This window comes from Onychomys torridus, chromosome 2 (assembly GCF_903995425.1).
Source record: "Onychomys torridus chromosome 2, mOncTor1.1, whole genome shotgun sequence".
NCBI classification, from domain to species: Eukaryota; Metazoa; Chordata; class Mammalia; order Rodentia; family Cricetidae; genus Onychomys; species Onychomys torridus.
In genome coordinates this window covers 131,150,763-131,164,574 of record NC_050444.1, presented here as the reverse complement: position 1 = coordinate 131,164,574, position 13,812 = coordinate 131,150,763, and the positions used below count along the sequence as shown (strand labels likewise).

General features: G+C 44.2%; 1 protein-coding gene across 2 annotated transcripts in view; it reads left to right on the top strand.

Annotated features, from left to right (window-relative positions):
• Positions 1-5,263: 5,263 nt before the first annotated feature.
• Positions 5,264-13,812, top strand: part of LOC118578137 (nuclear autoantigenic sperm protein) — a 25,850-nt gene continuing 17,301 nt past the window's right edge. For both annotated transcript variants that reach the window (XM_036178832.1, XM_036178831.1), the window contains exon 1: positions 5,264-5,467. In XM_036178832.1, the coding sequence (XP_036034725.1) occupies positions 5,409-5,467 (59 nt within the window). In that variant the 5' untranslated portion in view covers positions 5,264-5,408. The remainder of the gene's footprint in view (positions 5,468-13,812) is intronic.

Genomic DNA, 13,812 nt, shown 5'->3' with positions numbered 1-13,812 from the left:
CAAATGACTCTAGCTTGTGTCAAACTGACATAGAACTCCCCAGCACAGGACCATTCTGCATCCAAACCATAACACAATCTATGAACCAAGGAAAGAGGCCTGAAAAATAACTCTGTTAGCTCACAAAGGGAACCAATCTCTCTCTCCCTCTCCCTGTCTCCCCATCTCCCCTTCTCATCCCCCTTTAATTTTTTAAGCATTTTTTGTTTGTTTGTTTGTTTGTTTTGTTTTTCAAGACAGGGTTTCTCTGTGTAGCTTTGTTCCTTTCCTGGAACTCGCTTTGGAGACCAGGCTGGCCTTGAACTGCTGGGATTAAGGGCGTGCGTCGCCGCCGCCGCCGCCGCCGCCGCCGCCGCCGCCGCCGCCGCCACCGCCACCGCCACCACCACCACCACCACCACCACCCGGCCAATTTTTTTGAGACAGGGTTTTCTGTGTATCTTTGGCTGTCCTGCAACTTGCTCTGTAGAGAAGGCTGGCCTTGAACTCAGAGCCTTGTTTGCCTCTGCCTCCCTAGAGCTGGGACCAAAGGCTCATGCCACCATCTCCCAGCAGAAAGAACCAATCTTCTTTTTGTTTGTTTTTGGAGACAGGGTTTCTCTGTGCAGCTTTGGAGCCTGTCCTGGATCTTCACTCTGTAGCTCAGGCTGGCTTTGAACTCAGAGATCCACCTGCCTCTGCCTCCTGAGGGCTGGGATTCATTTGCACAACTGCACCAGGGTTGGTGGTTCTTTGGTGTTAGGGATTGAACCCAGGGTCTGAGCAGACAATACTTTTACCACTGAGCTTTTCCCCTCACCCTAGGTTGTGTATCTGAATGTATCTACAGCTTCCTATTACATCAAGGAACTTTTAGAAAATAAAGTTGGGAGCAGAGATGGAGCTCAATGGTAGGATGGTATGGAGGTCAGAACAACTCTAGACAGTTTAGTTCTCTCCTGACATCTTATGGGATCTAGGGATTGAACTCAGGTACTCAGGCCTGATTAGCCATTTCATCAGCCCTCCCAATTTTCTTTCCTTCTCCTTTTTTCTTCCTTCCTTCCTTCCTTCCTTTCTTTCTTTTCTTTTCTCTCTGTGAAGCAATCCTGGTTGTCCTGGGAACTTGCTGTGTAGACCAGGCTGGCATAAGAATTTACAGAGATCCACCTGGCTCTGCCTCCTGAGTGCTGGGATTAAAGGCATGCACCACCACTACCCCGCTCTTTCTTTTTTTTTTTCTTTTGAGATGAGGTCTCACTATAGTATCCCTGGTCATCCTGGAACTTGATATGTGGACCAGGCTGGCCTCAAACTCCCAGAGATTGTAGTTAGACTTTTCCTGCCTGGCCCACAGTCAGGACAAATCACTCTCACCCGCCAGGCCCATAGACGCTCAGACCCAACCAAGTAAACACACAGAAACTTACATTGTTTACAAACTGTATGGCCATGGCAGGCTTCTTGTTATCTACTTCTTCTATCTTAAATTAACCCATTTCTATTAATCTATAAGTTGCCACGTGGCTCGTGGCTTACCAATACCTTACATCTTTTTTGTCATGGTGGTGACTGGCAGCATCTCTCTGCCCCAGCCTTCACTTCCCACCTTTTCCTCTTCCTTGTCCTGCCTCCTCTATCCTTCCTGCCTGGCTACTGGCCAATCAGCACTTTATTTATTTTAACCAATCAGAGCAACACATTTGACATACAGAACATCCTACAGCACTCCCCCCCCCTTTTTTTTAAAGGAAGGTTTTAACTTTTACATAGTAAAATTACATATAACAAAACAATTATCAAGCAAGAATTATAGTTACAATATCTAGTCTATTTGTTTTGGCAAAATTAAATAAAATATTCTATCCTATATTTGTGAGTCTAAGGCTTTTATATCTAACTTATCTATTATCATAACTGAGGAAATTATAACTATCTAGTCTTCAACCACATCAAAGACCTCAGAAGGATATAATATTACCTGAGAACCAGGAGAAGGATGCAAGCATTTTTCGGGAGTCTTGCAAGGGTAGACAGAGACAGCTGGCAGCCTGGACAGTCACCTAATGTTTCTTTGTAAAGTTGGGGCAACTGTCTTCAGCCCACAGGGCTAGAGTCTCTTGGTCACTTTTCTTAGTGTTCTTTAGAATGTCTGGCAGTTTCCTCTGCGAAGCAGGAACCTGAAGGACCATTTTGTCAAGCAAAGTTCAGTGGTCACCTTTCTATGGGTCCTGCATGTCCAGTCGATCAAGCAGTCCAGGCAAGAACAGTTTCTTGCCCAAATGGCTATTTTTGCCAAGGTGAAGATAAACTCCTTATGAAGTGTTTTTGATGCCCATCCTCCTCTCTGAAGTAAATCGGTGTTGCCAGGAGCAGACATGTCTCACTGTCCAGAAAGTCTAAATTTTAAAAATATTTTAAATGCTATATTCTGTAGGTCTTTGAAGTATTTGAAGATTACCTGTCTATCTGAAATATCTCTGTGTATATCTAGAAGACTTAACTAACATGGCTGAGTATGATTATCATAGATGACTAATTATTAATCTATTTTTAATTATCCATTACAATTTTAAATGAGCTGTGCAAACATAATACCTTAAACAAGAGTAGAAATATACACACAGTATAACAAAATTAACTTTAAGTTTGTACCAATAGACTAAAACCTATACCAGTGTAAAACATTTTAAACAAGTTGTTCTTTAAAAGTAAGTTCCTTAATCTACCCTTTCATTCTATTATATCTATATCGTATGCCCTTTTTTATTTGAGAAAGAGATCATATTTATAATCAACCTGATTTAAATAAAAATATTGGTTTTTCTCTGTCCCACACCAGAGGGCTCTTCTGATTTGGGACACAAGAATCTCTTAACCTTTTCTTTTAGCAATATGTCTGGGTTTAGAGAAGGAGTGAGCCAATTCCATCTCCAAAGCCAGCTTGATGATTTTGGGAATGTGAGCATAGTTTATCTTACTGCTTCCTGCTGGAGGGGGGGCGCTGTATCTTATAAGGACACAAAGAAAATTTTAGGATTATAGAGTAGTCTGTGAGGGTGAACCTCTGAGCCAGTTGCCTTGAAACCATTTTTGATGTTGGATCATGTGGGCCATGGTGTCTTTGGAGACCTTTCAGGTGGTCTTGGCTGCTCAAACCTTTTTCTTCTTTCCTTCCTTCCTTCCTTCCTTCCTTCCTTCCTTTCTTTTCTTTTCTCTCTGCGAAGCAATCCTGGTTGTCCTGGGAACTTGCTGTGTAGACCAGGCTGGCATAAGAATTTACAGAGATCCACCTGGCTCTGCCTCCTGAGTGCTGGGATTAAAGGCATGCACCACCACTACCCCGCTCTTTCTTTTTTTTTTCTTTTGAGATGAGGTCTCACTATAGTATCCCTGGTCATCCTGGAACTTGATATGTGGACCAGGCTGGCCTCAAACTCCCAGAGATAGGGATGCCTCTGCCTCCCCAATACTGTGATTAAAGGTGCGCACCTGAACCCAATTTATTATATTTTATTTATTTTTTATTATTTTTTAAGATAGGGTTTCTCCGTGTAGCTTTGTGCCTTTCCTGGAAAGGCCCAGGCTGGCCTTGAGCTCACAGAGATCTGCCTGTCTCTGCCCCCGCCCCCCCCCCATTAAAGGTGTGCGCCATCTCTGCTTGGCTTCAACCCAATTTCTTATCAGCACACCAGTGAAGATTTAAAACACATCCTAATGACTTTGTTTTAACTATTTTTCTTTTACTTTTTGAGGCGAGGCCTCACTCTGTATCTCATACTGGCTGTGTCAGACCCTGTCTCAAAATCCCCAGAAAAGTTGGGTGCAGTGACACTCAGGTATTATTCTAGTTTGGGAGGCAAAGGTAGGAGGAACAGGAATTCAAGATCATCCTTGGCTATGTAAAGTTAGAGGCTTTGATCAGCCAGCTGTGTGAGACTGTCTCAAAAGGAAACAAAAGGCATGGTGGTACACATCTTTAATCCCAGTGCTCGGGAGGCAGAGGCAGGCAGATCTCTGAGTTTGAGGCCATCCTGGTCTACAAAGCAAGTTTCAGGATAATCAAGGCCCCACAGAGAAACTGTGTACCTAGCACCTACATCCAGAGCTTCATAACTACCTGTAATTCTTTCTCCAGGGGATCCAAACTCATACTTAGACACACATCCATATATATAATTTAAAAAATTAAAAATATTTGAGAAAGGATCACACTATGTAGCTTTGGTTGTCCTTGAATTCACTATATAAATCAGACTGCCTGGAACTCACAGAGATCCCGACAGCCTCTGAGTGTTGATACTAAAGGTGTTTGTGCCCATACCTGGCTGCTCACCTGTAATCCCAGCACTTTGGTGAAAGAGGCAGACCGATAAGTAAGAGGTCAGCCAGGGATATAGTGAGCCGCTGCCTCTTTCATATATATATATGAAAGAGGTAAGATAGCTAAAAGGTTTTAAAGTTTTTTTCGAGACATGGTTTCTCTGTGTAGCTTTGCGCCTTTCCTGGGACTCACTTGGTGGCCCAGGCTGGCCTTGAACTCGCAGAGACCCACCTGCCTCTGCCTCCTGAGTGCTGGGATTAAAGGCGTGTGCCACCACCGCCCGGCGGTTTTAAAGTATTTTAAGTACAGGGATTGGCTCAAAATCACAGTCTTGGAATGTGGGTAGGGTGTGAAATGAAGGCATCACTGAATTGAGCCAGTCAAAGGGGGTGGATCTGGAGGGAGAAGGAAATGTCCCTATCCCTCTGCCTCTTGGAGTTTTGAATCTAGCGCGATAGTTTCCTCGGTAGCCAATCCTAGACCAGCATCTTCTTTCGTCAGTAGTTGCTGAGGCCCAGAGCCACGAGTCTCTCTGGTCAGTTCTAGCCGTTGCTGTTGTACTCGTGCTCAGCTCTTGCGTTTCCATCCGTTAAGACTGAGAGGGCATAGAGAAGACCTGTCACCTTCTCTGGTATCCCCGCCAGAAAGAAACCCTCGGCTACACTTTTCACACCCGCAGAGACTCACTGGCTCCACTTAATGTGGAAGCGCTAGGCTGGCTCCGTCAGAAGTTGTAGTACCAAGACTCTGGTGCTTCTAATACGACTAGCTACAGGAGCAGGAAGTTTTTTGTTGTTTGTTTTTCTTTCTTTCTTTTTTTTTTTTTTAAGGAAAGCGGTCCAGGGCGGGAAGATAACCAAACGGGAAGGGCTGCGGGAAAGTGTCCTTGTGACGGAAAGGTGTTGAGTCCTGGCCCTTTAAACCCGAGGGGGAGGATCCGGAAGTGGATGGGCGGGGCAAGCGGCCCAGCTATATAAGAGGGCCCCAACCGCGCGGGGTCTCCAATCTGCCATTTTCTGTTCCTGAGAAAGTCTGTGCTGTCCTGAGTCCTCTGTTTTCCCCACAGGCAGTATTCTGCCCGCTGGCCCGCCGCCTCAGGGGAACGATGGCCACAGAGTCTACAGCCACTGCTGCCATCGCCGGGGAGCTGGTTTCCGCTGACAAGTAAGCCGGACTGTGGCGAGCTTGAGGCACTGGCCAGTCCGCCGGGGGAGCGGGTGGACTGGGCTTGGCGGGCGGGACAGACTGGTGGGTGGGACAGCTGCCTTTCCCTCGGCAACTGCGGGTGTCGGGAGCGAGGAGGGCTGTGGAGAAGCTCGGCTTAGGAGGGCCGGCGACTCGCGCCGACGGCGGGTGGCTGGCGCCCCCTGCCCGGCTTTTGGCGGCCGCCATCTTGCCGGGGGCAGCGGCGGCTGTCTGCCTCGCCGGCCCCTTTTCTTCCTCCCCCGGCCCGGGGCTGCCGGTGAGGAGGCGGGGCCCTCCGTCGCCGGTCTCCTCTGGAGCCCTCACTTTCCGCGCACTGCTGGCGTGCGCCTCGGGAGCGTCTGTAGAGGAACCTAGAAAATGACCAATAGATTTGGCGCCAAAAAAAAAAAAAAAAAAGCGCCATACACGAGGATTGAGGCTAAGACCGGAGGGACCCGAGTGGGCGGGGCCTCGGGGTGGGCGGGGCTTCGCACGCGTGCTTTCGCTGTCCTGGCTCTGAGGAAGGGGGCGGGGCCTTGAGGAGGCGGGAAAACTCCATTGTTTGGGGTTTGAGCGGCTCCTGCCAGAGCAGTGGGGCGCAGTGAAGTTTACCCTGTACTCCTGTCTAGTTTACCGTCATCCGAGGGTCGTTATGGCCCCGAAGCTCTGCGACCCCCCCATCTTTGCTGAGAAGCGTCGTGATTCTGTAGATTTTCGGTGTGTGGGTTGGAGATTCTGGTTGCTTCAGGGGACATTTTCATACTTAGGTAAACGCTGCAGGGAGCTTTTGTCTTGGCAGCGTTTACTTGCTAGATGAGTTTGCTAAGGAAAAGGACCCCAAAGAAGGAATAGTTGCTTTGAGAGCTTCACAGTGCTAAACAAACATGAGCTACTTTTTTGGATAGTTCACAGAAACACTCATCATTTGGAGGAAACAAGTGTTTTCCATAGAGTAGGTCCTATTTTTCTACAACCTCCTCATGTCTTTTTTAGGTGCCTGCTAATATTTTTTTTTTCGTCTTTGTGCATAGTTTTGCCTCTTGAAAGGTGGCTGGGAGATTTTTTAGTGATTTTTCTGTAGGTTTAGGTATTTGACATTTCATTGACTAGTTGAATGAAATTTCAATTATTACAGTTGTACCAGAGATTAACGAATATTTGCCTACCCTACCTATCACCTTTTGGTTCCTTAGTGGGTTCTCGAAAAACAATGGTTCTTAAACCACTTAATCATTTGGGAACTGCAGTTTTAATTTTAGATTACCATTTCCTGCATCCTCATTGATTTCTTAGGACCTGGGTAGATTGAGTTTGTGAACTGTGTAGAATTTATTAAAAAATAATCTTTTTATGGTGCTTCCTGAACAACTTTTGTTATGTATACCGCATGTATGCCTGCACACCAGAAGAGGGCACCAGATCTCATTACAGATGGTTGTGAGCCACCATGTGGTTGCTGGGAATTGAACTCAGGACCTCTGGAAGAGCAGTCGGTGCTTTTAACCTCTGAGCCATCTTTCCAGTCCCGTGTAGCATGAATCTTAAAGGTACTTGTTAATAAAATCAAACCCGAGGCCAGTTATTGGGGTGACTCCTGGAAGATCAGAGAGACAGAACAAGCCATAGCTACCTCACCTCGCCAGTTCCTCAGCTGGTCCTGTTTCCTCAGACTGGAAGCTTCTGAGTCTTCATCCAGAATGAATCTCAGCTGAACTGTGCTGCTCCAAAGCCTAAAAGCTTAACCAGCCAAATGCTTCTACTTTCTGGTCTTCACGACTTATATATCTTTCTACTTCCTGCCATCACTCCCTGGGATTAAAGGCTTGTGTCACCACGACTGGCTGTTTCTAATGCGGCCTTGAACTCAGAGATACAGAGGGATTTCTGTCTCTGGAATGCTAGGATTAAAGGCGTGTTCGACCACTGCCTATCCTCATGCCGTCCTGTTCTCTGACCCCAGATAAGTTTATTAGCCTGCACAATATTTTTGGGAACACAATACCACATTCTTATCTTTTCAATACTTTATGGGAGAATGTAGCTCAGTTAGACTGCCTGCTTAGTGGCATGTATGAAATTTCATGTTGTCATTTGTATTCAGTCAGACTTTGGTATTTATTGGTGAAGTAATTCCCAGCTTACTGACAGGCTATACATAGAAAATTATATGTCTACTTAAAAAAAAACCTCACAGGCTTTTTTTGGAGGGGGTGGGGATTTGAGACAGGGTCTTCCTACATATCCCTAGTTGTCCTGGAACTCTTCTTCTGTAGACTGGCTGTTCTAGAACTCACAGAGATCCTCCTGCCTCTGCCTCCCCAGTGCTGGGATTACAGGCATGCACCACCACTGCCCAGCCAAACTGGTTTTTCCTGACAGTGTTTTAGTAGGTAGTCCTGGCTTTCCTGAAACTCCGAAGATCAGGCTTGCCTTGAACTCTCAGATCCATCTGCCTGTGCTGGGATTAAAGGTATGCACCACCGCGGTTGCCTGGCCACAAACTCATTTTTTGAAAATTGTACCTTGCATTGCATACTACAACATAGCAATTTTTATGTATTGGGTGTGCTGTTCCTTTTTTTTTTTTTTTTTTTTTATTTTTTTGTGTTTTGCTTTTTGAGACAGGGTTTCTCTGTGATAGCTGTGGCTGTACTAGAACTCCATTTGCAAACGAGGGTGGCCTCAAACCACCAGCGTCACTACCACCACCCAACTTTATTTTTTTGTCTATAGGTTTATGGGGTTGGAGAGATGGCTCAGCTGTTAAGATCACAGTAGCTGCTCTTCCAGAGGTTCTTAGTTCAATTCCCAGCAACCACATGGTAGCTCACAACCATAGTGGAATTTGATGCCCTTTTCTGGCATAAAGTTGTACATGCACACAGAGCACTAATACACATAAAAAGATTTTATGGCCCAGCGGTGGTGGCACACGCCTTTAATCCCAGCACTTGGGAGGCAGAGCCAGGCGGATCTCTGGTCTACCAAGTGAGTTCCAAGAAAGGCGCAAAGCTACATAGAGAAACCCTGTCTCGAAAAACCAAAAAAAAAAAAAAAAAAAAAAAAAAAAATGCTGTGGATATCGCTGTGTGTAAATAAAGTTCTGATTGGCCAGTGGCCAGGCAGGAAGTATAGGCAGGACAAGAGAGTAGAGAATTCTGGGAAGTAGAAGGTTGGAGGGAGACACCGCCAGCCGCCCCCATGAAAAGCAACACTGGTAAGCCACAAGCCATGTGGCAAAGTATAGACTAACAGAAATGGGTTAATTTAAGATAGAAGAAGCAGATAACAAGAAGCCTGCCACGGCCATACAGTTTGTAAACAATGTAAGTTTCTGTGTGCTTTCTTGGTTGGGTCTGAGCGACTGTGGGACTGGCGAGTAAGAGAGATTTGTCCTGACTGGGCCAGGCAGGAAAACTCTAACTACTAAAAGATTTTATATGTATGAATGTTTTGCCTGCATTTATGTATGTGAACCACATTCATTCTTGGTACTTGAGGAAGACAAGAGGACTTCAGATTCCTTGGAACTGGGAGTTATGGATGGTTATGAACCATCATATTGGTGCTGGGAATCAAGTCTAGGTCCCCAGGAGCAGCAGGTGCTCTTTTTTGTTTGTTTTGTTTTGAGACAGGGTTTCTCTGTAATCACCTTGACTGTCCTGGAACTCATTCTGTAGACCAGGATGGCCTCATCAATGCACCAGTCTCTGTCTCCTGAGTGCTGGGATTAAAAGTGTTCTTAAATGTCCATTCATCCGTCTTTAGCCTCTTGAGTAACTTCTTATTTGAGTCACATGATTCAAGTGTTTTTAATTTTTCTACAAGTGAGAAAAATGAAGATTAGAATTGAGAAATTTTCAAATTAAGTGAAATTCTGAGTTAAATCCTTTTTACTTGAGTTTTCATTCCTTTGATTGAAAAATCTGATCTGGCAGGAAATTGTATAGTTTCATAATGGGTTTGAGAGAAAAGTGAAGACAAAATGCCTCAGTAAAGTTAAGTGGAGGTATTTAGATTTTTTTTTTTTTTTTTGTTTTTTGAGACAGGGTTTCTCTGTGTAGCTTTGCGCCTTTCTTGGAACTCACTTGGTAGACCAGGCTGGCCTCGAACTCACAGAGATCCGCCTGGCTCTGCCTCCCAAGTGCTGGGATTAAAGGCGTGTGCTGCCGCCACCCTAGAAATTTTTATTTGTGCTACTGTGGGATTATCCTAGGACCCCTCAAGCTAGTCAAGCTTTCTACCACTGAATTATATCCCCCAGTTTTAAAATAAAGTTTCTTGTATTTAAGGTGAAATCAAAGAAAGTGGCTTGAGTTTTGACTTTATAGTTGGGGGATATAGCTCAATAGAATGCTTGCCTAGCATGCCTGGTGTTGGATCCCTAGTATTTTGTAAAGCCAGGAGTAGTAGTGCCCATGTGTAATTCCAGTGTGTCAAGTTGAGGTGGGAGAATCCAAAGTCAGGGTTATCCTCCATTACATACTGAATTTGAAGCCAGCCTGGACACTCTATCATACTTTATTTCAGTGTTTTTTGTTTTTAAATTAAGTAATTATTGCTGGGCATGGTTGTACATGCTTTCAATCTGCCAGCCTGGTCTACATAGTGAATTCTAGGACATAGAACATATATAGTCCTTATCTCAAAAATTAAGCAACAACAAATTATAGTTTTGTGTGTCTGTGCACCATACACATGCTTGGTGCCATTGGAGGCAAGAACTCAGATCTGTCTGCTTTTTCCTCATGAGGGTTGGGCTCAAAGGCATGTATCACCACACCTGGCTTGATTATTTTGCTCCCAAGGTTTAAAGGTGAAAGTAAGGAATAGAAGAAAAAGGAATATGTCACTGGGCTGTGGTGGCAGCACAAACCTTTAATTCCAGTACTCTGGGATGGGAAGCAGAGGCAGGTAGAGCTCTGTGAGTGCAAGGCCAGCCTAGTGTATAGAGTTCCTGGACAGCCAGACCTATACAGAGAAACCCTGTCTTGAACCTGGCCTAAAAAAAATTTCAACAAAAACAAACCTGGGTATGGTCTAATGCTGGGCATGATGACTCATGCTTTAAATCCTCCCTAGCACTTGGGAGGCAAAACCAGGTAGATTTCTTTCTTTTCTTTTTTTTTTTTTTTTTTTAATATTTTTTTTTTAATTGATTGTATACAGTGTTCTGTCTGCACGTATCCCTGCAGGCCAGAAGAGGGCATCAGATCTCATTACGGATGGTTGTGAGCTACCATGTGGTTGCTGGGAATTGAACTCAGGACCTCTGGAAGAGCAGTCAGTGTTCTTAACTGCTGAGCCATCTCTCCAGCCCTGCCAGGTAGATTTCTCAAGAGTTTAAGGCCAATATGGTCTACATAGCAAGGTTCCAGGGATACATAATAAGACACTGTCTTAACCCCCATTTTCCCCCAAAAAATCCCCACTAAAAACTGGAGTCTAGGGGCTGGAGATAAGGAGATTGTAGAGGACCCAAATTCAGTTCCCAATACCCATATCTGCCATTTCATAATGCCTGTAACTCTAGCTCCAGGAACAGACAACACTTTTTGGCTTTCATCTCTCTCTCTCTCTCTCTCTCTCTCTCTCTCTTTCTTTTTTTCCCCCCCTCTCGAGACAGGGTTTCTCTGTGTAGTTTTGGAGCCTGTCCTGGATATCACTTTGTAGACCAGGCTGGCCTCGAACTCACAGAGATCTGCCTGTTTCTGCCTCCCTGGTGCTGAGACTAAAGGTGTGCACCACCACCCAGCCCCCCCCCCCCTTTTTTTTTAAATCCTTCCTCACACCACTTGTTGGTTTTCAAGACAGGTTTTCTTCCTGTAGCCCTGGCTGTCTTGGAATTCACTCTAAAGACAGGCAGGCCTCAAGATCCACCTGCTTCTGCCTCCTGAGTGCTGGGATTAAAGTTGTATGCCACCAAACCTGGCGATAACAATTTTAAACAAACAAAAATTTGGGTCTAGCCTGGAGATGGCTTGGTTAGGGCTGCTTGTTTGAGGAACAGAGTTTCAATTACTAGCATCTATATGATAACTGGGCTGGTGTGGTGGCCTGTTTGTGATCTAGAGTTACAGAGGCTATAGATGATCAAGCTTGCTAACTAGATTACTAGAATTAGTGAGGTACAAGTTCAACCTCACAGTCTCCTCTGGCCTCGAATGGAATACAGTCATAGACACACATACACGTTAGAAAAAAAAGAAAAATTTGAGACTTTGGTTTCCTAGTACCCCCTTGACTATGCAGAGGGTCTCTTTGTGGAAAGTAGAAGGTGATTGAGGAAGACATCAGATGTTACCTTCTGTCCTTCATACACATGTTTACTTACTTGCATGCATATCATCATACATGCAAAACAAAAGCAAAAATCCAAAATTGAGGTCTACCCATCAAAACAAGGAAAAAAGCTTTAAAATTTTTTTTATTTTTATTTTTCCAGACAGGATTTCTTTGTGTAGTCCTGGCTGCCATGGAATTCACTCTGTAGAGTAGGGTGCCTTGGAACTCACAGATCTGCATGTCTCTGCCTCCCAAGTGCTGAGATTAAAGATGTGCTCCACCATCACTGGCAGGGGAAAAACTTTTTATATCTTTTAAAATTTATTTGTGTGCATATAGCTCTGCCACAGTACCTATGGGGGTCAGGTCAGTTTTCTTTTAACTATGTGTCTTATATTGATTGAATTCTGTGGTTTTTTAATTTTTATTTATTTTTTCTTTCTTCAAAGATAGGGTTTCTCTGTGTAGCTTTGGAGCCCGTTGAGGAACTTGAACTGTAGATCAGGCTGGCCTCAAGCTCACAGAGATCCGCCTGCCTCTGCCTCCCATATGCTAGGATTAAAGACGTGCATCACCACTGCCCAGGTTAGACTGAGTTCTGTTGAGGCCAGAGGAGACTGTTGAATCTCTTGGAGTTGCAGTTACAGGTGGTTATAAGCCACCATATAGATACTGAGAACTGAACCAGCATGTACTCTTAATAGCTGAGCCATCTCTTTAGCCTGGCAAAGCCTTTACCTGCCATCTTGCTGCCCAGAGTGTGATTTATGTCTAAGAAAAAAATGGCTTGAAAGATGCAATAGCCTTTTTTTTCCTAGCTGTTTATTAGTTCCTACTTACTTAGTCTCTTAGTCTTTTTCCATATGATGGCATTGTTTTCATTTAAATACTCCAAAATGGTTGCATTTATTTATTTGGTTTTTGGCGACAGGGTTTCTCTGTAGTTTTGGTGCCTGTCCTGGATCTTGTTCTGTAGCCCAGGCTGGCCTTGAACTCAAAGAAATCCACCTGGCTCTGCCTCCCTAGTGCTGGGACTAAAGGCATGCACCACCACCGCCCCGCCTGGATTTAAAATTTTTGAGGGATGGCCAGAGAGGTGACATAACAGATAGTGTTTTCCATGCAAGTTTGATAACCTAAATTCCATCTCAGGAACCCAACTAAATGTAAAAGAAGAGAACCAGCTTCTCAAACTTGTCCTCTGACTTCCACATGTGTATTTTGGTGTGTATACTGTCCCCCTTCTCTCCTTCCCCATTATAAGCACACAATAATAAAACATCTTTTTAAAACTCTTATCATATTCCTGTTTTCTTACTGTGCTGGTTAGTTTTCAGTTAGAATCACTTGGGAAGAGTCTCAATGAGGAATTATCTATCTAGATCAGATTGGCTTGTGTATGTTTGGGAGATTACCTTGATTGATGATGTAATGGTGGAGTTGCTAAAAATAAACTCTTCCCCCCTGATACTGGTGTTGGTTGGGATGTTTTTTGTTGTTTTGTGTTTTGGTTTTTCAAAGCAGGATTTCTGTGTGTATCCCTGGCTGTGTTGTTCATAGTGTTGTTTGTGAACTCTTAGTAGCCTACAGCGAGATGTACAAAGCTTTAGGGTATTTAGACGTATAGCACAAACTGACATCACCCTGTGACGTTTTCTATTTCATAAAAAATCATCTGTTACATTTGGAAATAAATAAAAACCTAGTAATTTAACCATGGTAGTTAATAAATTGTGCCTGTATGATTGGATCAGTATAATTGAGTAATCCTTAGGGCTGGATGATGTAGGTAGCTGAGTGGTAGAGCATTTACTTCAAGCATAGCATGTGCAAGACTTTGCCTAGCATCTGTGGAGCATAACCAATGGGGATATAACTAGCTGCTGCAGAGTTTCTATATAAGGATCAAAAGGCCATTCCAAGATCTGGTAGATAAAACCTTCTTTATTGTTTCCTATACCTGAAAGTACTGCCTTTTAAATTGTCTTTTTTTTTTTTCTTTGATTCTTGCTGTGAAAGTTGCTGTTTGAGTGGTTTAG